Source organism: Rutidosis leptorrhynchoides, chromosome 2 (genome assembly GCF_046630445.1).
Source record: "Rutidosis leptorrhynchoides isolate AG116_Rl617_1_P2 chromosome 2, CSIRO_AGI_Rlap_v1, whole genome shotgun sequence".
Taxonomy (NCBI): domain Eukaryota; kingdom Viridiplantae; phylum Streptophyta; class Magnoliopsida; order Asterales; family Asteraceae; genus Rutidosis; species Rutidosis leptorrhynchoides.
The window spans coordinates 89876398-89899983 of record NC_092334.1 but is presented as its reverse complement, the minus strand read 5'-3'; the positions used below and the strand labels follow the sequence as shown (position 1 = coordinate 89899983).

Genomic DNA, 23586 nt, shown 5'->3' with positions numbered 1-23586 from the left:
CTTATTATATTATGTATTTATATATAAAATAGTAACTATTTTGTAATTATTTAGTATATTACTAATTTGAAATAATAAATGCTGCATATAAATGAAAAGCTCGTTTAGGCTCGGGAGCCTGTTCGAGCTCGATATAAGAAGCTCGAGCTCGTTTAGTAATCGATCCTAAAAGCATGTTCAAGCTCGGGCTCGAGCTCGAGCTCGTTTAGGCTCGGCTCGAATCGAGTTTTTATCGAGTCGAACTCGAGTACTTCGGCTCATTTACAACCATAACTTCAAGATCTCCATCTTCATGTCGCTTACATTATCTCTAACCCCAAGAAATAAAATTTGCATTCATATCGAACTTTGTTTAAACCGACAATCATTGTCATCACAGATAATCATAACTCTTAACAGAAGTATCATACTCTACCATGAAAAAACATCACACTTATAATAACCAGTTTTAAGAATATCACCTCGACACACATTGAACAACCAGCTGACCAACATGAGAAAAAAAAAAAATCAACAATTCATAGTTAAAGGGATATCTAATCCTTGATCTCCGTTTTATGTTACATCTCCTTTAATACGGAGTAGTGAACTATCAAAAGTAACTTTTAACATGTGCTCTTCGAGCATTAGTTAGATTATTTTTAATCTCTACTAATTCTATAATCCCAATCCCTAATATTAATAAAGTAACATTATTATTATTATTATTATTATTATTATTATTATTATTATTATTATTATTATTATTATTATTATTATTATTATTTTTATTATTAATATTATTAATATTATTATTATTATTATTATAATAATAATAATAATAAACTTAAAAGTATTAAAACTTACAAAAAATTAGTGGGGAGCCTAGAGATAATCTGGGCCCCCACACCTCTAGCAATAGCAAAACCTATCCTAGTAAAAATATGAGCAGCAGCACCGGCACCAATATCTTGCGCCATCGAACTCTTCTGAACCCGCTTTAGCAAAGAAACAACATCCTTTTCTAATTCCCCAAGGGAAGAAAATGAGAAAGGAATGAAACCATAACCAATCGTCTGACAGCTAGATTCGTACTTGACCCGCTTCCGACGAGCCGCATCAACCACAGCACGTCCAGGGACAAAGTCAGAAAGCCCAGACTGTGTCAAAGGAGAAGACCCTGTCAAGTCAACACAAACATCGCGACCACAATCCCAGGAATAAAGTAACACATCTGCAGGTCTGAGGGCCCTGTCGTTCCCTCCAGACAACCCAATGTCAACCTCCTTTCTCGCTGAAATCCCAGATCGATAACAAACATCAACAAGGGAATCCCGAACAACATTATGTCGATGCTTAATACCCACCATACCAGCATAAGACACCGCGTGATCCCCGAAAATATCCCCAGTAAAAACCCTTGAACAGGCAGAGCATGCCGTCGAGATAGAGAACAATGGAACACCCAACCGGTAGCACAACACACATCGGTAAGTCTTTGCGTTCATCGTCTGACCCAACCCCAAAATAGGGACTGCCCTTAGCCAAGCAGAGGTGTGATCACCCTGCTGCGATTTCCATAAATATACTAAATTAAAATTATAGAAAGAATAGGTAATAAATACTCCTTCCATCCTATATTAATAGTTCACAGACAAAAAATACACAGTTTAAGAAAATGTCATAAAAGTACTGTACTTTCTATTTACTTTTCAGTTTTACCATTACCTCTTCTTTTCCTTAAATCTTATCTACATATCTATTTATGAAAATGAACTATTATTTTAAAACATTTCAAAATGAAATAATAAAAACTATTAACATGAGACAGATAGAGTACTTCTTTTAAATTATGTCAACGTATATGTACTTGAGAAATGGATATGTAGTGGGCCTAATTTTATAAACTGATAATGGGCTTAATTTTTTGATAAACTGATAAAGGGCCTAATTGTTCATGCTTACAGTGATCTCAAAAAAATGAAAATGACCATATCATCATATGAACAACGAAGGTGCTGTCAGTACTTCAAATTCCCGCCATTGCTTCACTTGTGTTGTTAGAATTAACTCGAGGTGAACTCGTCAAGCTTTTTATTTCATGTTTATCATCCGTAGAACAAGTATACTTGCCTGTATGTAATTATCTGTTATAGTAATATTATAAGTGAGTTATTAGGGTTTTAGCCCTAATGTTTATATCAATATTTCTATACCTAATGTAAATTGTAATAATTTAGGGTTTCAATTTATGTATTTGATTGTTGTACGTTCTATTTCTGATCCTTGATTTTGTATTGCGTTATTTTAGGGTTTAAGAAGCTGAAAGTCTAGTGCCATATGGGTGATTTGTCAAGGTAAAACTTGTACGGAGTATTTATTATATTACTTTATATTATTTATATTCTAATTAATTAGTTAGAGGAGATCTTAATTCTGGTTGATTTGCTTATTTTGTTTGATAATCGACTGTTATAACGTCAACACAAGTTCTGTATTGTATACTAGTTTAATTGAAATTAGATGTGTAAAATGTATCTGCATAGCATTAATGGCGTATACAATGTCGAACGTGAATAGTTTTATATGATATATAGGGAGGATAATAGCAACACGGTCCGTGTGCTTGTTGCCACGGACTGTCATCTTGGATATATGGAAAAAGATGAGGTTCGTAGGCATGATTCATTTCAAGCGTTTGAAGAGATATGCTCCATAGCAGAGCAGAAGAAGGTAATAAGCAAAAAACTGCATATTTTGTTTAGTTATCACCTGAATATTGTTTGATTCGAACTTTTATATAATTTGATATCAGGTGGACTTTTTACTTCTCGGGGGAGATCTTTTTCATGAAAACAAGCCATCGAGGACGACATTGGTGAAGGCGATAGAGATTCTTCGTCGATATTGTCTTAATGATAAACCAGTGCAATTTCAAGTTGTCAGTGATCAGACAATAAACTTTGCAAATGTGTAATTATCTCTTTTTCTTCTAGATTTTTAGTACCAGTGTTAGTTTTCTATCTGCCCATGTGGTTGACTTGAGTTGAATCCACATGAAATATTATAGATGGCGTAGTTCTAATCATACTTTTTTTATTTAAAAAACAATTCTAGTTACATAGGAAAAGAACTTAAAGAGGGAGATGCTACTTGTACACACACATACATAAGCATATGTGTGTCTATGATAGGAAAACAAGGATTTATACAAATTTCTATGCAAACATAAAACAGTGAAGAATAGATGTACGATCTTTTCCCTGTTTTGGTTACCTGGGGAGGGTTTCTAAACGGGTTTCATGTAACCGTTCCTGACCCTTTTCCTGGAAACACCAAGATGTGTTGCTAGTGATGTGAGGATATATCATGACGCTAACCACTAGGCCATCTTGGGTGTTAAAGCAAGCATAATTGTTGCTTATTGATAAGACAAGTTTTATAAATGTGTATGACATATAATTGTTGATCATGAGCTACTTAATGGGTCATTTTTTGATTACTTGATGTGAATTTGAACAGGTTTGGTCATGTAAACTACGAAGATCCTCATTTCAATGTTGGCTTGCCAGTTTTCAGTATTCATGGAAATCATGATGACCCAGCTGGAGTGGTAATATTTGTTTATTTTTGTTTTTTCTTCTTTTTTTGTCACCATATTGAACTTTTTTTTTTGTTTTTTTGTGATTTTACAGGATAACCTTTCTGCAGTTGATATCCTTTCAGCGTGCAATCTTGTTAACTATTTTGGAAAAATGGTACTTGGAGGTTCTGGGGTCGGGCAGATTACTCTCTACCCAATTCTTATTAAAAAGGTCCGTTATAACTTATTTTCATAAACTTTAAGGGAGTAAAATGAATTAACCTGATACCAATCGTGTATGATTTACAGGGTTCAACTTCTGTTGCTCTGTACGGTCTTGGAAATATAAGAGATGAACGCCTAAATAGAATGTTTCAGGTTCTAGTCTGAAATCTATGTAATTTATACTGAATTTCGACAATGACCGCATAGTCAAGTCTTTCAATAACGTTCTTTTAATTTCAATCTTTTTGGGCACGACAGACTCCACATGCCGTACAATGGATGCGTCCTGAACCTTCAGAAAACTGTGAAGTGTCAGACTGGTTTAACATTCTAGTGCTTCATCAAAACAGGTTCTTACTTATATTCAATTCGATCACCCTATCTGATAGATAGAGGTGGCGTTTTTAGCCATCTATTCAGGTCTGGCTGTGTTCGGTATGTTACAGTTCATATGGTTTGAATATAATGGGTCAAAGTCGGGGTAATCGTGTAGTGTCCCGAATCATCAGGTTCCAACAAAATGTATATTTTTATGGTTTAATCAGAAAGTAGTTTTTAACCATCTTTCATATATAAATATATGCAAATATACCAATTTCCAAACAATGACTAAAAACCTTTTGGCGACAAATCGACATACGAGTAATTATTTTGACATGTGCATAAAAGTCAAGTTTATCGAACATCTTTGGATACATCATGTTACAGTGTAGGAATAATGCAGTACATTTCCATATGCAGAGTGAAGACAAATCCCAAGAATGCCATAAATGAGCATTTCTTACCTCGGTTTCTGGACTTTATAGTTTGGGGACATGAACATGAATGTCTTGTTGATCCTCAGGTGAAACTAGAATCCTATTTACTTTCCTTCTTTATATATAATATAGATATTTTGCCTGCTGAAGATTTATATTATGAATTTATGATATATATGTGAATACTTAATAGGAAGTTCCAGGTATGGGTTTCCACATTACTCAACCAGGTTCTTCTGTTGCAACTTCACTTATCGATGGAGAATCAAAGCCAAAACATGTACTTTTGGTTGAAATTAAGGTTCTTCGACCAAAACTACTTAAATTTGTTATCAGTTTTTTGGTTTTGATTTGGATTTTAACTGTTCGAGAACCCTCATTACAGGGAAATCAATATCGGCCAACCAAGATACCCTTACACTCTGTAAGACCTTTTGAATATAAAGAGGTATGATTAATCTTGATCTTTTCATAAAGTTTAGCATTCACATATAGTATTAATCTTTTCAACTGATGAAAGCTTGAAATTTTTTTATACAGATAGTATTGAAGGATGAACCTGACATTGACCCAAATGATCAACATTCAATTCTGGAACATCTTGACACTGTGGTAAGCGATCTTGTTTCGCGAAGATTATGCAAATTATATTTGTCACGTTTGGGATTTTACCGACTTTATTGTTTTAGGTGAACAGTCTAATAGAAAAGTGTAACCGAACGAATGCTAGAAACTCAGAGGCTATGCTTCCACTTATCCGTGTGAAGGTACTAATTACTACCTAAAACTAACGTTTTAAGTAGGGGAATTTATAAATTATACAATGTTTTATTTGGTGCTATACACATGTATATATGTCCAGGTTGATTATTCTGGGTTCATGACCATAAATCCCCAAAGATTTGGCCAAAAGTATGTGGGCAAGGTACCATCCTTTTTCGTTCAGTATAAGAGCTGATTTTTATTGAAGCTTTATAATGATTCAAGGAATATAACGTTGTATTGAAATTGTAGGTTGCTAATCCCCAGGATATTCTTATCTTTTCAAAAGCTTCTAAGAGAGCTCAGGGTGAAGGTTAGTGATGTCATATATTATGGGTTTCCGACATTTAATACATATATTTTTATTTATTTTTTAATTTTAATGATTGGCTATGTATTTTGTTGGCCTTAGCAAAAATTAAGGACTCTGAACGACTTCGGCCAGAAGAACTGAATCAGCAAAATATTGAAGCTTTAGTTGCTGAAAGTCAACTGGTAATGTGGTCAACCTTTTCTTGTATGTTGTGTTTTTGCTTTCCTTTTAAAAAAAAAAAAATGTAAATTTAATATCTAATATCTAATATCTAATATAAATAATAATAACGGTGTCATAATATTTACAGAAAATGGAGATTCTTCCTGTGAACGATTTGGATGTAGCGTTACACAATTTTGTTAACAAGGATGACAACCGTGCTTTTTATAACTGTTTGCAATACAACCTTGATGAAACCCGAGTAAGTAGTCTTTTTTAAATTTCCACATGCTTTGACAAACATCTAAGTGATAGTTTTTATTTGCTGATGATTTGATCATATTTGGTGAAACAGAAAAATATTGCAAAAGATACGGATCATATGAATGTTCAAGAAGAAGATATAATCGTCAAAGTTGAAAACTGCTTAGAGGCAAGAACTGAACTTTAAGTTGTTTTTGTTATATAATGTTATTTATTAATTTTTCTAACAAATTTTTATAAATGTGCAGACACGTGTGAAGGAAAGGTCCAAGTCTAAAGACGACCAACTATTTACTTCTAGTGCTCAGTCCATGGAGGTATTGTTTAATGTTCACTACAGTATAGGGTCTATTTGTTTCACTAAAATAAATTAATTAACTTTTTTTTTTTTTTTTTGTAATTTGTACTTTTGTTTTTCTTGATCACTACAAGTAATATATCGAGATATTATCTTATACAGAATATGATGAATAAAACGTCTGGAGGAATCGGAAGTGCAACTACTTTTAGTGATGATGAGGAACCTACACTATTTACTGGCTCGAAGTCTACAGGTCGGGGCAAAAAAGGGTCGCTGCAACCGTTTACGTCTGCTCGTGATGTCGCTGACGTCAGCAAAACGTCTTCAAGAGGAAGGGGAAGGGGTCGAGGTAAAGGATCAACTAGTTTAAAACAGACGACTCTTGATGCGTCTTCTATGTTTCGTCGTTCAGAGAGGTGTGTGTTTGTTATTTCATTATTGTGTTACGCTTAATGAACACATTAGTATACATGTTGTTGTTGGATACTATTGTGGTTAACGTTTAATTTGCAGGTCGGCATCAGTGGCTGCGTCAGCTTCGGTTCAGAGTATAGCGGCTGATGAAGAGAATCTAGCTTCTGATTCAGATGATGAACCAGTGCAAATTGGAACACACGAGCTTCATGACAGTTCGGTATGGATGACCTTATTATGTTCTAGTTTTATTTACATTATAATTATAATGCTGTTCTGTTTGCCTTTTGAAGTGTTGCAAATGCTTCTGCGTACTCTATGTATCCAAGAGCAATTCAATCATCTGTGTTGACCCACTATTCTAGTTAAAGGTGGCAAGTTTGACCCATTTACTTATGAATGGGTTAGTTTGGGTTTATTATATATCAAACAGGTCAAATGGGTAATGCAAAAAAAAAAAAATATATACTCCGTATATAAAAAATAATAATCAACAGCTAAAATGGAACGTGTCAAATAATGTTGAAACTTGAAACTAACCGAAGTTCAATTTTATTGCGTACAACTTTTCATATGGTGCTTCATCTAAAGGTTACAGTTTTTTAATGTTAACCAACACCTTTACTATACTTGTGATCTCAAAAAATAAAAAGGATAAAAGGGTCAACCCAACAGATCTGACCTGACCTGACCTGACCCGACCCGACCCGACCGATTGTTGTTTCCTTTTTAGTTCTAATTATTTATAATTTGCATTCTTCCCACTTAAAGTAAAATGACCCGTTCAATTTTTTCTGGTTATATTAAGGATGATAATGAGGGCATACAAGTTAAGGGACGCAAAAGAGGTGCTCCTAGGGGAAGAGGTCGGGGATCTACTGCTGCTGCTAAAAGGGGAAGAAAATCGGACAACAGTTCCTCTTCAATCCAACAAATGATGACGAGTCGAGATGATGACGATGATGATGATGATGATGTACCCAAGAGAATGAACAAGTCTCAACCACGGGTATATTTTTTCACATTCTCTTTGCCAAGTCAGCGTCATCCTTGTCATCCTTCAACTACATGTCTATATCTCATAATTCTGGCTGTAATTAAAACTAGAGTTGGCAATTTCAACCCAGTTGTCCAAACATGGGTCAATTTGGGGTGTGTTTTACTCCGTATTTTATACGGTTATAACGGGTAAAATGTTTTTAGAGATTAGCTAAAATGGAAAGTGTTCAAGCATATCAAAAGTCAATCAAAGTTTTTTTAAATGGTCAAATCTAAAAAAATGTTACCTAAAATAAGTGTTGTCATAATTTTATATAATACACTAGTTAATTATAAAATACCATAATGGAATAAAAAAAGTGTTGTCAAGTTGGCTCAATTTGTATCGACCCGTTGATAAAACTGCATGTTTTGTCTAGTCACCCAACCTGCATGACCTGTCTGTTTCGAAAACTATAACTGAAAAAATTCTTGTACTGTTGATGGTTTATCTTTTCAATTCTACGCAGGTTACAAGGAACTACGGTGCCTTAAGAAGGTAACATAAGCAAGGGGTTGTGATATTGTAGTGGATTTTCAATGTACTGGTCCAGCTCAGCTGTAATGAACATTTTTAGACTAGAGCTGTAAAGATTTGTAACAGAAATTGATGATAACAATGTAAAATCAAAGTTTGGGATAATATGGTTTGTGCATTCAGAAATGAAATGCAATTTTGCCCGGCTTATTTTGGAAATGTGTTATGGAGCTGATTGAAGCTTTTCTGGTTTTACCACTCATAATTACTTTTCTTTTCTGGTTTTACTACTCATGATCACCGGTTCATCATGGAACTTTGTCGAATTCGCTCATTACAGAAGATTCGTATTGGGTTCTCTCTTTACGCCAACAATCATGTGACAACATTATTTAAGAATCGTTCACTTTCAGGAGGATCAAATTTATCCTAGTTTATCCTAGTTTATCCTAAAAGAGAAACAAAAAATTATCGTTTCTAAGAGTTAAACGAATAAGGATGTTTCAAGATATTTACTTAGCGAGGTTAACCCGAGGTCAAGAAAGAAGGCGATCAAGGCTTTCACATCGGGAGCTTATAAACTTAAAGATAACATTGATGCCTTGAATTACGGGGATGCAATTTAAAACTTGTTTATGGTCCCTCAAGATGGAAGAGATGGTGGCTTATCGGAAATATGTCAGCAAAAGGCTTTCGCGGCGTTCGACGATACGATGACACGCTTGGCTGGGGAGAACGCACGGGGTGATGGGTCCAATAACCTGTTATCTTACAAGATTGAGAATCGGTCCCGGAAAAACTCTTTGAAAGAGACGGTCAATGGAAATTTGAAAAGGGCCGGTCCTCGAGGTTGATTGTTATAGCCCGTCTTGTGTTTCTTCCGTTGGTTTTGTTCCTTGTATTTTCGTTTATTATTCGGTTTTTTGTTTGATTAATATGTTTGTAAAAAACTTCTGGGATGTTAGGGAGGTGTGAGCTTTCCCGTATTCCCCTTAGTCCTTTTGTATTCTCTGTTGAGAGCGTTTTTCCTTTTGAAAACGTCTTCGTTATTGATCAATCCTAGATTAAAAGATGCTTAATTAAGGATCGAGTGCAATGATGTTAGGATGGAGAATGGGATGTTTGATGATTATTTTGGGCCCTGATGATCGTCTTTCACTTTATCAATCAAGTGATCAACCATCCCGACCCGGTCTTGATTGTTAATTAGCATGATTCACCTTAACTCTATGTAAAAATTCATGGGGCAAAGTCACAAGTGAAAATTACAAGGTCTGGGCAAATGGTAGAGAATCAACAACCTATAAATGAGAGGCCAAACTCTCTATTTATAGTTTCCAGAATATTCGCGGTGTGCGGATTGTCTAACCATCCGCACTGACTTAGCGAAAATAACCCGCAGTCTTTTATTAATGCGCCATAATCCGCAGACTTAACTTTCAGCGGATATGTCAAGCCTTTTGAATATGCTTCGCGTAACTTCTTCTTTTAGCCTTTAGCAATTAAAAATATACATATACAATGCTATGTATATGATCAAGTCCACCCAGTTTATTATGGTACATTTGCGTAGTAAATGTATCATGATAAACTCTAAAAAATAAAATTTGCTTTTTTAAAATATATTTGCAGCAAGTGTTAATAATTTTTCACCGTTAAATTATTACCGTTGATTTTCGCAAATGATAACGCGTATTAACAGCAGTAATTCTGAAAAAGCTGTCAAATCAGAAAAACGCTGTAACGGCTATATAATTACCGTTAACGCGTTGCGGTAATTCTATCCGTTAAAAATTAATCATTACTCCTACGACCTCCTCGCCTGAATTTTAATTATAAATAGCAAAGCAATTCGCATTAATAACTTTACGCCTTCACAACCAATTTATTTTTAATCGAAGTTTATCGAATTCCATACTTATTATTTGCAATTTAGCGATTCACTCTTTGCCTTTTTCAAATTCATTACCAAATCCATTCACATAATCAAAAATGGCATCATCATCGTCTGCTAACACACCCAATGCCTTCATCTCATACATGACGGTGGCAAAGATTGAAACCCTAAAACAGCATTATCCACTGCTGGCTCAATTCTCTCCTACCGCGCCGTCGACAGAGGATAGGGCCAACGCCCCTCCCAAAAACATGATCACGATCTATGAGGCCGCTATTTCTCACGGCAGTTTACGACTGCCACTTACGCCTGCCACTTACGCCTTTCTTTCGTAGCGTATGTGAGCATTACAAGGTTGCAACTGCTCAATTGCATCCGAATGCTGTCAACAAAATTGTGATGTTTGAGATGTATTGCAACGCTCTTAATAAGCAACCACTGCTTAACGTTTTTTCGTGCTTTCAACAGCCTTACGCCACATGATGCGGGGTGGTATTCATTCCGCGGCCGCCTTGGCGTGATGGCTACTCCCAAAGATTCGACTGGAAACTGGGACAGTTCTTTTTTCTTTATTAACAACACCGCCCACGTCGACAGCAACATTGCGAAAACCTGGTGTACCGAGATGGACGCCCATGCGAATGATAAAATTACCCCGGACGACGTCGAAAAGGAGATCCTCAACTCAATCAAAAATGTTGGCTTGATTATGCGAGCATACTCCAACGTGCCACTTTATATCGGCGGAGTCTCCATATACTGGCTATGGGGCGATCACAACGCGCTATTGATTGATGAAGCAAACAATGGTATATCGCTTATACTTTTCTTATGCGCAAAAATGCATTTCATCTTATACTATACTTGCAAAAACTAACACACTCGTGATTTTGCAGAAATTAGCTTAGACCAATTGATGACCACAGCCGATGTTCGAGCTGTTAAAGCTGTGCGCCGCCCAAAAGAAGGCTACGACGAAATCATTCTTATTGATGAACCTATTCTTAACACTTTTACTATTCCCGGTGGTGAAGACCGCAGAAAACGTAAAGCTACAACGGAGGAGGCTGTCACTCCCCGCAAAAAACGCCTTCGCTCTTTAGCCGAGCTAGAAGCAAGTAAGTAATTTTCATTCCGCATAATTGCGTATATTATGCTGATATTATTACCGCATCCATTAATTTATTTTATTTTCTTATTTGCTTTTAGTTGTGCTTTCAGATTCTGCAGGGAAGTCGGAGCAGCTGTACAAAATTGCTGGGGAAATCCCCGAAGGTATTTTTAAAAACCCAGGCAATGAAGACTTAAACCTCCCATCCGACGTCGAAACATCAAACCGTGAAGAGAATGCCGAAGAGGCTGCAGAGGAGGAGCATGCTAACAGACTCTACCGCAAACTCTGCAAGTTTGTGCCGAGAAGCGTGCAACAACAATATCGCGAACTTTCATTCGCTAAGGCTGAGAGACAGCGGATAAACAACTGCTTTAATGCCATCTGTTTAACCGTTGATAATGTCGAATGGTTCAACAAAATCTCAGATCACTATGATAAAAAGTGCAAAACTGTTGCCTCTCAGCGCAGAAAAATTCAAAGGCTTAAAGCTCAGCTGAAGAAAACTGAAGATGAAAATTCCGCGCTAAAAAATAGAGCGGAATACGCAGAAAAGCAGTTTTCGCAGCTTGTCAAGTATCTGCCCGAGCTTGGCGATAAAGTGATGGATTCGGCGCCGGTGACCGAAAAATTCAAGGCATACGCTCAAGCCTCTAAGCTCGCTACTCGCTGCGAGTGGTATGACCTTCTCTGCCAACTTGGCGACCTTTCGCAACCACTTCCTGCGGACATTGCCAAGGAAATATGCCCAACTGGAGAGTCACAGGAAGCGCTGACCAAGGCGAAGAAGGAGGTTGAAAAGGTCACCATTCCAGCCTTAGAGGAAATTAGCCGGCGGGAAAATGTAACTTTCGAGGATATTAAAGCGATTCAGCTTTAAAATGGTTGTTTAATTTGTAAATTTTTAACCGCAATCTTATATTGCATTTTTTGTATTTCCGCTCTCTTCACACAGCGCATTATTAATGAAAGTATTTACATTTCGCAGTTGCAACTCAATTTATTTATATAGCGCTTTATTTGATATATTCATAATCTAGACTTGTCCTTTGCAATTTTTAACTTTTATTATTGTGCACATAATAAGTATGTACTTTCGCGAAACAATCTGTACTTGTATAAACTTATACATTATGAATCTTCTAAGTCCGCCAAAACGACCCTTAGGTAATTTTATTAGCATTGCGAAGCATCTAAGTATGGCAAGATCAAATACTTAGGAAATTTTATCCTTTGGCAACATTTATCATTTAACACAAGTAGGCAGTTTCATCACTTAGCTCCATATTTAAAGTTTCATGAAATACTCGCATTGTTACTGTATAAGTAGGCTTTACCATTACTTAGCAAAATAATACCGTACACTTTAAAAGTTTTGCGAGTACTTAATTGAATTTGCATAAAAAGTCATTCAGTGTTTTAAGATTTAAGCCTTTGTATTCTGCAAAATTATCACTACGTGTGGCCACACGCAGTGTTTTCTGCTTTGTATAGAAACAATTGCTAAAAACACAAATTAACTTTTTCTTATTCATTATTTTCTAGAAATAACAGCTCATTGATAAAAACAACATATTGACATGATTAAATCATGATTAAACATTCAATTAATGTTCTTCCATTACAAACGTTTATGCTATTCAGCGAGCACCGCATGCCCTTCAACACCAATGTTTTCTCGCGTAGTAATCATCGCGCAAAGTGGTTCAATTACCGTCGAAGTCAGCGTACCAATGCCCTTGCAAGTAGAAAATTTCACCATTCCGTGCAACGTGGATGGTATTGCGCCAAACATGCGCAAAGCAGTGCGCCCAAGAATCATATTAAACCTAGACTGATTTCGCATTACATAAAGGTTTAACAAAGCTTGGCGCTTTAGCGATTCATCGCAATCATCTACTAATTCAATTTGCAATTCCAACTGACCAATAGGCCCAGTTGATTCTCCCGAAAAACCAGCTAGCGAAACCGCAGTAGGTTTCAGCAACGCTTTGATATGTGTAGGCAATTTGTTAAAACATTGCTCATACATTACGTCCACACTGCTACCAGTATCAACATGCACCTTCAGAATTATAATGCCAGTTTTTGAAATGTGGCATGAAACCACCACTGGCTTATCAAGATCTGCGCTCAAGTTTATAGGAGGAAAAGTAATAGAGGGGCATTGCCAGTTCGTGAATTGCTCAGATACTTGGAACACTGACATTTCGCCTTGAACCTCCACTACATTAATAACCTGAATTTCTCGCAAATTCTCTTTCTTGCTCACCATTTTAACTCCCAGATTCTTCACTGCGGGAGCTTTTCGATCAGCGGCATTTGGTACTTGCGGGGCATTAGACTCTGCGGGCAAGATAATCGCATTTGCAATACTTGCAGCACCTTGAGCTATTAAATGGTCCAATTTATCTTGCTCAAATGCCTCCGCAATCAATTCTGCCAAATCTCTACAGCGGTTAGTATCATGACCATAGTCATCATGGAAAATGCAAAACTTGGATTTGTCACGCCTGCTGTTCTCCGCTAAAGGTTGAGGATCAGGAAAAGATCTCGCTACATTTTCTTTCAAAAGAATTTCTATAGGCGTTTTCGTTAACATTTGGATGATGTTGAAGGACTCATTGTTCCATTTTCCCGAAGAATAGCGATCTCGACGCTTATATCCATGATTATCATTTTGACCTTGATGTCTGTCATTACGCGGGTAACTACCGCCGCCATTTCGCCTTGGATATCCCGAACCGTGAAAGTTGTCATTATTTCCATCACGGAAAGAATCAAGATCATCCCGCAAACTTTTATCCTTAACCCATCCACATGCAGGGGTTATCGCACTGTCCTCCCCTCCTCTGATGTAATCATACGTTTCTTGTTGCACCTTAGCAAAAGTTGGCGGAACATCCCTTCTCAAACGCCGCACAAGCGTTGGATGCCGCTGCGGATTAATGGCATGCAAAAATCCAGAGATTTTTTGATCTTCATTCAAACTTGGTATCTTTTGGCATTCATAGATGTATCGCGTAAGTAACGCGTTTAAAGTTTCCTTGTTACCCTGCTTGATGTCATGGCATTCGATATGCGTTTTTTCCTGTGGTAAAAGGTTTTGAAACTGCAATAAAAATTTATCGCGAAGATCAATAAAACCAATAATACTGTGGGCTTGCAAACTATGAAACCACTCCCTTGCAGACCCTTGTAAAACCATAGGAAATACTCGAAACACGACCGGCTCATCCAAATTATAGGTGCTTACAACTCCTTCAAACCGTTGCGAAAAATCCAAAGAGTCAGTTAAACCTGAGTAAACTCCCAACGTTGCCGGTACAATGGGAGGCGTAACAATCGGGTAATCAGAGATATGATGGACAAACTTGCCTGCAGCAGTAGTGATCTCAGTCGCCTTTTTTGTGCGAGTGTCAGTATTCTCAGCGCAAAATTTAGCTATCATATCTTGCAAAAAATTCGGTTGCTCAAACTTGTTTTGCATTGATTTAGGCGCAATGCTTTTAAAAGCATCCGCTAAGAAATTTTGAGCATTTTCTCTGCGCATAGCATCAGAAGTTTCACCCTCATCACCATAGCGAGGAAAAGGTGTTGGTGGCCGTTTGCGCTTAACATGCAGGATATTTACAAACTCCTCCGCACTATCTGAATCATCCGAATATTCACTTTCTTCTCTTGGCGCTTTCGCAATCTTGGAATTATTAACAGAGTTTAAAATAACGCGTTCCTTGATGTGTAAAATCACATCTATTATTTATAAAAGGAATTACCAGTTATTAAAGTTTACACACTAACGGGCAGTGTACCCGATCGTGCAGTAGTAAAGATGTTGGCAAATCCAAGATCGTTCCAAGGACAGTTTACGCGTATGAATTAAGATTGTAACTAATGAAAATAAACTAAGTTAATCTAAGAAAATGGAAAGTATGAAATAGTTTTGTTGGTAGCTATTTAACGATTAGCCAAATCAAGATTTGATTTGAAAATAAAAACAATATTTTTGGATTTTAGATTTATAAAAAGTAAAACAAGAAAGCAATTAAGATAGTTTTGATATCAAATGGAATTGAAATGCTCGTCTATACCTTTTACCCTCGAAATTGGATGTTTTTATACTTTAGCCCGATTTAATACTTAATACATGCAAATTACTCAGTCGACCTGCCAAGAGTTCTCTTTAGCAAGTACTCAAACTAGAATTACTAGATGTAGGGTTCCCTGGCACCTAAGACCTTTTCGTTTGTGACTAATTAATTAACCAGATCAAAGATTTTAATAACAATTGCCTTTGCGTTTGCTCTACACAATTTACCCCTATATCGTCTAATCGTTTAAACTTAATTTACCCCCTTGGTCCGGTTTAGCAAACAATCAATTAAGACAAATCAATTGTAAACTAGTGTATTAAATCAACAAGAGTTCTCTTTATCAAACAAATACACTAATCAATCAAGTTCATAAAGTTAAACATCAATAAGAATCGATCTTTTATTCAAACTATTGAAATAAACATGCATAAGTTTATAAATCATAAATCATAACATCCAAAACTTCGGTTATTAATCTAGACAAGCATTGAAAACTTAGCCAACAATCATGGCTGAAAACAAAATTATAAATAAACAATTAAGATAATTCATTATGTTTGATAAGAATTCAACCTAGTTGAAATCGTGATCTTGAATGATTGACGAATCGAATCGCATTCCCGGAATGATTGAGTTGATTGAATGATGTTGGGATTCCCCAAAAGTCACCAAAAATCGCCCCAAAACTGCTGAAATTTGTCTGGATAAAAGTGATAAAAAGTTAGGGTTTAAATTCCCTTTTATAACTCCAAAAACCGCCATCAGTATCGATCCGCGCCGCGGCCCCATTAGCCGCGCCGCGGCTTAACACATGCCAGGACTCCCTCTTTTATCAATATGCTCGACCTTCAAAAACTGTTATAACCCGCGCCGCAGGCCTTCTAGCCGCGCCGCGGCTTAATATATGCACAGGATTCTTCTCTAATTTTTTACAATACTCGCACGAAATCAACATTAAACATCAAATTCAGGCAACGATGATAGGATAACATGTGACGACCCGAAAATTTCCGACCAAATTTAAACTTTAATCTTTATATTATTCCGACACGATAAGCAAAGTTTGTTAAGTTAAATCTCAAGAATTTTAAACTGTGTTCATACATTCATTATAACCTCGACCAAATTCCGACGATTCACGAACCGTTATATATAAATAGATATGTATATGTATATATATATTATAACTTGAGAATATTAATAACGTATTAAACGTATAATACTTTACACGAACGTATTTGTTTCAATATGATTTTCGACGAAATTAAAAAAATATATATTAAATGATTGAATTATCAGAAACATTGAATTATGATTACAAGTCTCTGTTGAGAGGTCCACTATGATTTGAGAAAATCTATTCCTCTTAACGATATTCAGAATAATTTGTAAAGCTATTTATAAATAAAAACAAAAAGTGTCATTTACGAAAGTTAGACAAAAGTTAGTGGAGAATTGGTTTCCATAATATTCTATTAATCTATTTTCAAACGTACAAAGACGTTTTCAGTTTAAAAAAAACTTTATTATTAAAACGTATATAACTTTTATAAATATCTAGAATCACTTTTGACAACTCATTACTTAACCAGTATAATAAATATAACGATATTTATATTTTATTTCATTATTAAATATATATAACGATTTAAATTAATATTATATATATTTATACGCGTATTATACATACATAGTTTTTATACTTTTACTATACTTTAACTTTACCTTTACTTTACTTTTACTTTACTTTAACTTTAATAATTCACTTTAATAATTCATACTTTAATAATTCACTTTAATAATTCATACTTTAATAATTCACTTTAATAATTCATATTTTAATAATTCACTTTAATAATTCATACTTTAATAATTCACTTTAGTAATTCATACTTTAATAATTCACTTTAATAATTCATACTTTAATAATTCACTTTAATAATTCACTTTAATAATTCAAAAATCTATTATAAATAGAATTCAATAGGTTTCATTATTTCATAGAAACTTGAAAATATATTTCTCTAAACTCTCTCAATAGATTTATATATATATATATATATATATATATATATATATATATATATATATATATATATATATATATATATATATATATATATATATATATATATATATATATATATATTTGCTCTGTATTATTTCAAGATATTATTAGTATACATAAAATATTACGACGGAGTACTGTCTGAGTGATTTCAAAATAGTTTTGTTTGAATGAGTCGAAGCTAAGGAAATTATGGGTTATAGCTATGGAGGTGATGGCTATGGTTCATGGGTATGCTCGTGAGGTCAATCTAGTGTTTATCATCTTCGTTGCGTCTACGTACTTTCCTGCAATATTGAATCACAATATTGATACGTTCGTGAATCCGAGGCCAACCTTGCACTTGTTAAATGACGTTATATGTATTTTTACTACGAAATACAGTATTGTGAGTTTCATTACTCCCTTTTTATATATATTTTTGGGCTTAGAATACATGCACTGTTTTATAAATGTTTTATGAAATAGGCACAAGTACTAAAACTAATTCTATGTGGGTTTAAACCAGAAATATACCCTTAGCTTGGTAACATTAAACTACTTGTCTATGTACGGTAGGCGCGAATCCTAAAGATAGATCTATTGGGCCTGACAAACCCCATCCTGACTATGGGATGCTTTAGTACTTCGAGGTTATTTTAAACACACCTGATCTGGTGTATTTCAGAGGGTAAAACATGAACGTTAAGGCTTGTTACCGGGTGCCTACAACTTATAAAATACTTTTATACACTTGCGAGTGTACATATATTTATAAACGGAAATCTTGTGGTCTATTAATATATTGAAATGATTGTTATGATAAACCTATGAACTCACCAACCTTTTGGTTGACACTTTAAAGCATGTTTATTCTCAGGTATTAAAGAAATCTTCCGCTGTGCATTAGCTCATTTTAAGGATATTACTTGGAGTCATTCATGGCATATTTTGAAAGACGTTGCATTCGAGTCATTGAGTTCATCAAGATTATTATTAAGCCAATTATAGTTGGATGTATTATGAAATGGTGTGCATGCCGTCAACTTTCGTTGTAAAGAAAATTTGTCTTTTAAAAACGAATGCAATGTTTGTAAAATGTATCATATAGAGGTCAAATATGTAGTGACCCGAAATTTTCCATGTTTATATATATTAATTGAGATTGATATTTACATGATTAAATGTTTCCAACATGTTAAGCAATCAAACTTGTTAAGACTTGATTAATTGAAATATGTTTCATATAGACAATTGACCACCCAAGTTGACCGGTGATTCACGAACGTTAAAACTTGTAAAAACTATATGATGACATATATATGGATATATATATAGTTAACATGATACTATGATAAGTAAACATATCATTAAGTATATTAACAATGAACTACATATGTAAAAACAAGACTACTAACTTAATGATTTTTAAACGAGACATATATGTAACGATTATCGTTGTAAAGACATTTAATGTATATATATCATATTAATAGATATTCATACATGATAATATCATGATAATATAATAATTTAAAATCTCATTTGATATTATAAACATTGGGTTAACAACATTTAACAAGGTCGTTAACCTAAAGGTTTCAAAACAACACTTACATGTAACGACTAACGATGACTTAACGACTCAGTTAAAATGTATATACATGTAGTGTTTTAATATGTATTTATACACTTTTGAAAGACTTAAATACACTTATCAAAATACTTCTACTTAACAAAAATGCTTACAATTACATCCTCGTTCAGTTTCATCAACAATTCTACTCGTATGCACCCGTATTCGTACTCGTACAATACACAGCTTTTAGATGTATGTACTATTGGTATATACACTCCAATGATCAGCTCTTAGTAGCCCATGTGAGTCACCTAATACATGTGGGAGCCATTATTTGGCAACTAGCATGAAATATCTCATAAAATTACAAAAATATGAGTAATCATTCATGACTTATTTACATGAAAACAAAATTACATTTCCTTTATATCTAATCCATACACCAACGACCAAAAACACCTACAAACACTTTCATTCTTCAATTTTCTTCATCTAATTGATCTCTCTCAAGTTCTATCTTCAAGTTCTAAGTGTTCTTCATATATTCTACAAGTTCTAGTTACATAAAATCAAGAATACTCTCAAGTTTGCTAGCTCACTTCCAATCTTGTAAGGTGATCATCCAACCTCAAGAAATCTTTGTTTCTTATAGTAGGTTATCATTCTAATACAAGGTAATAATCATATTCAAACTTTGGTTCAATTTCTATAAATATAACAATCTTATTTCAAGTGATGATCTTACTTGAACTTGTTTTCGTGTCATGATTCTGCTTCAAGAACTTCGAGCCATCCAAGGATCCGTTGAAGCTAGATCCATTTTTTTCTTTTCCAGTAGGTTTATCCAAGGAACTTAAGGTAGTAATGATGTTCATAACATCATTCGATTCATACATATAAAGCTATCTTATTCGAAGGTTTAAACTTGTAATCACTAGAACATAGTTTAGTTAATTCTAAACTTGTTCGCAAACAAAAGTTAATGCTTCTAACTTGACTTTTAAAATCAACTAAACACATGTTCTATATCTATATGATATGCTAACTTAATGATTTAAAACCTGGAAACACGAAAAACACCGTAAAACCGGATTTACGCCGTCGTAGTAACACCGCGGGCTGTTTTGGGTTAGTTAATTAAAAACTTTGATAAACTTTGATTTAAAAGTTGTTATTCTGAGAAAATTATTTTTATTATGAACATGAAACTATATCCAAAAATTATGGTTAAACTCAAAGTGGAAGTATGTTTTCTAAAATGGTCATCTAGACGTCGTTCTTTCGACTGAAATGACTACCTTTACAAAAACGACTTGTAACTAATTTTTCCGACTATAAACTTATACTTTTTCTGTTTAGATTCATAAAATAGAGTTCAATATGAAACCACAGCAATTTGATTCACTCGAAACGGATTTAAAATGAAGAAGTTATGGGTAAAACAAGATTGGATAATTTTTCTCATTTTAGCTACGTGAAAATTGGTAACAAATCTATTCCAACCATAACTTAATCAACTTGTATTGTATATTATGTAATCTTGAGATAGCATAGACACGTATACAATGTTTCGACCTATCATGTCGACACATCTATATATATTTCGGAACAACCATAGACACTCTATATGTGAATGTTGGAGTTAGCTATACAGGGTTGAGGTTGATTCCAAAATATATATAGTTTGAGTTGTGATCAATACTGAGATACGTATACACTGGGTCGTGAATTGATTCAAGATAATATTTATCGATTTATTTCTGTACATCTAACTGTGGACAACTAGTTGTAGATTACTAACGAGGACAGCTGACTTAATAAACTTAAAACATCAAAATATATTAAAAGTGTTGTAAATATATTTTGAACATACTTTGATATATATGTATATATTGTTATAGGTTCGTGAATCAACCAGTGGCCAAGTCTTACTTCCCGACGAAGTAAAAATCTGTGAAAGTGAGTTATAGTCCCACTTTTAAAATCTAATATTTTTGGGATGAGAATACATGCAGGTTTTATAAATGATTTACAAAATAGACACAAGTACGTGAAACTACATTCTATGGTTGAATTTTCGAAATCGAATATGCCCCTTTTTATTAAGTCTGGTAATCTAAGAATTAGGGAACAGACACCCTAATTGACGCGAATCCTAAAGATAGATCTATTGGGCCTAACAAACCCCATCCAAAGTACCGGATGCTTTAGTACTTCGAAATTTATATCATATCCGAAGGGTGTCCCGGAATGATGTAGATATTCTTATATATGCATCTTGTTAATGTCGGTTACCAGGTGTTCACCATATGAATGATTTTTATCTCTATGTATGGGATGTGTATTGAAATATGAAATCTTGTGGTCTATTATTATGATTTGATATATATAGGTTAAACCTATAACTCACCAACATTTTTGTTGACGTTTTAAGCATGTTTATTCTCAGGTGATTATTAAGAGCTTCCGCTGTCGCATACTTAAATAAGGACAAGATTTGGAGTCCATGCTTGTATGATATTGTGTAAAAACTGCATTCAAGAAACTTATTTTGTTGTAACATATTTGTATTGTAAACCATTATGTAATGGTCGTGTGTAAACAGGATATTTTAGATTATCATTATTTGATAATCTACGTAAAGCTTTTTAAACCTTTATTGATGAAATAAAGGTTATGGTTTGTTTTAAAATGAATGCAGTCTTTGAAAAACGTCTCATATAGAGGTCAAAACCTCGCAACGAAATCAATTAATATGGAACGTTTTTAATCAATACGAACGGGACATTTCAGTTGGTATCCGAGCGTTGGTCTTAGAGAACCAGAATTTTGCATTAGTGTGTCTTATCGAGTTTGTTAGGATGCATTAGTGAGTCTGGACTTCGACCGTTTTTAGTTGAAAAATGATTGCTTAACAAATTTTGTTGGAAACTATATATTTTTAACATGTGAATATTATGTGATATATTAATCTCTTAACGCGTTTGATATTATGTGATAGATGTCTACCTCTAGAACAAGTCCCATTGACTCACCTAATAATAATGAAGAGTCAAATGTAAATTGGAATGATTCGTGGACTGATTCACAAGTTCCCGAAGAGGAACCGGAAGAAGAGTCGGAACCGGAAGAAGAATCGGAACCGGAAGAAGAATCGGAACCGGATGAAGAAATAGAACCGGTGGGGGAAATAATAAAACGGTTAAGTAAAAGAAAATCCTCAACCAACCGACCAAGGTTAATTATGGTCAATGGTGTTTCCGCCAATGAAGCAAAATATTGGGAGGATTACCAATTCTCTGATGAATCGGATTCCGACGAGAATTCCGATGATGTTATAGAAATTACCCCAACTGAATTTAAAAAGGCAAAAGAAAATAATAAGGGAAAGGGCATAAAAATAGAGAAATCTAATTCCAACCCCGATGAACTTTATATGTATCGTCAACCCCCGAAGTCCTTAAGTTGTAACAATGACCCGGGAACCTCTAAACCACCAGGTTTTTCTAAACCAATGTGGAAAATGACGGCTTGTATTAGGGGAACATCATATATCCCTAGAAACTTGGCAAAACGAACCAAAACCGAAGAAGAAGAAACAAGCGAGTCGGAATAAGATAGTTGTATTCGTGTGGTGTAATATATGTAATATAGTGTGCTTATGCTTTATGATATATGTAAAAATTGCTTGTATTAATAAGTATTTTTTTTTATGAATCTAACTCTTGTCTATTTTACAGTATAAAAACACAAAATGGATAGACAACCCAATATTTTAAGAGACCTACCCGGAGACATGATTGATGAAATCTTGTCTAGAGTCAGTCAGAATTCTTCGGCACAACTATTTAAGGCGAGATCAGTTTGTAAGACATTCGAAGAACGTTCCAAGAATGCCTTGGTTTATAAAAGGCTTTCGTTCGAAAGATGGGGGATATCACATTGGGAAATCCATAAGTTACGATGTGTTTAATTTGACGCATATATTGCGGGGAACCCAAATGCTATTTTACGCAATGGGTTAAGAAATTATTTTGACTCAATATATCCGAATATTGGACTTCGTGATTTAGAAAAAGCGGCTAACATGCAACATAAAGAAGCATGTTATGCTTACGGATTAGTAATGTTCGCTTCTCACCAAAGTGAGAACAAGAACATCGGGCTACAACTATTAAACAAAACGTTCCCACAAGTGACGGAGTCGGTAATTGGGGTAAGAAATGAGGTTTTTAGATTGTTACGGGACTGTTGGACATTACGTAACCCTCGTCCCTTTGACGACGTTACAACACGCTGTCTTATCAACGGCCATAACGGTTATGTTCCACAAGACCAAGGATGGGAAGTAATCCTAGTAAAACCAGAATGCATGACTTGTTTCTGGACGTATGAATTACGTGTCTTTATTGCCTTTGCTGAACGACTTGTGTACTAGCTAGAATTATCTTCACAACCATCTTGTATCAAATTTATTGTGTGCTATATTTCATGCTATATGTAAAATAAGCGGTATTGTAAGTTTGTAAAATATTGTGTAAAAGTTTGAACGCGATATATTATTATAATCAGTTTTTCATA

General features: G+C 34.6%; 1 protein-coding gene across 5 annotated transcripts in view; it reads left to right on the top strand.

Annotated features, from left to right (window-relative positions):
- Nucleotides 1-1959: 1959 nt before the first annotated feature.
- Nucleotides 1960-23586, top strand: part of LOC139891134 (double-strand break repair protein MRE11-like) — a 177882-nt gene continuing 156255 nt past the window's right edge. The window contains exons 1-23 of one of the 5 annotated variants that reach the window (XM_071874070.1): nucleotides 1960-2055; nucleotides 2291-2336; nucleotides 2577-2712; nucleotides 2795-2952; nucleotides 3502-3592; nucleotides 3675-3794; nucleotides 3872-3940; nucleotides 4046-4137; nucleotides 4529-4631; nucleotides 4739-4846; nucleotides 4931-4993; nucleotides 5086-5157; nucleotides 5235-5312; nucleotides 5408-5470; nucleotides 5560-5620; nucleotides 5720-5802; nucleotides 5931-6044; nucleotides 6138-6215; nucleotides 6295-6363; nucleotides 6507-6763; nucleotides 6861-6981; nucleotides 7570-7770; nucleotides 8270-8478. In XM_071874070.1, coding sequence (XP_071730171.1) covers nucleotides 2320-2336; nucleotides 2577-2712; nucleotides 2795-2952; nucleotides 3502-3592; nucleotides 3675-3794; nucleotides 3872-3940; nucleotides 4046-4137; nucleotides 4529-4631; nucleotides 4739-4846; nucleotides 4931-4993; nucleotides 5086-5157; nucleotides 5235-5312; nucleotides 5408-5470; nucleotides 5560-5620; nucleotides 5720-5802; nucleotides 5931-6044; nucleotides 6138-6215; nucleotides 6295-6363; nucleotides 6507-6763; nucleotides 6861-6981; nucleotides 7570-7770; nucleotides 8270-8302 — 2187 coding nt within the window. In that variant the 5' untranslated portion in view covers nucleotides 1960-2055; nucleotides 2291-2319 and the 3' untranslated portion in view covers nucleotides 8303-8478. Of the gene's footprint in view, nucleotides 2115-2290; nucleotides 2337-2576; nucleotides 2713-2794; nucleotides 2953-3501; nucleotides 3593-3674; nucleotides 3795-3871; nucleotides 3941-4045; nucleotides 4138-4528; nucleotides 4632-4738; nucleotides 4994-5085; nucleotides 5158-5234; nucleotides 5313-5407; nucleotides 5471-5559; nucleotides 5621-5719; nucleotides 5803-5930; nucleotides 6045-6137; nucleotides 6216-6294; nucleotides 6364-6506; nucleotides 6764-6860; nucleotides 6982-7569; nucleotides 7771-8269; nucleotides 8479-23586 lie in introns of those variants that run through there. The other 4 variants (XR_011773532.1, XM_071874071.1, XM_071874068.1 and 1 more) reach the window with 4 other exon arrangements.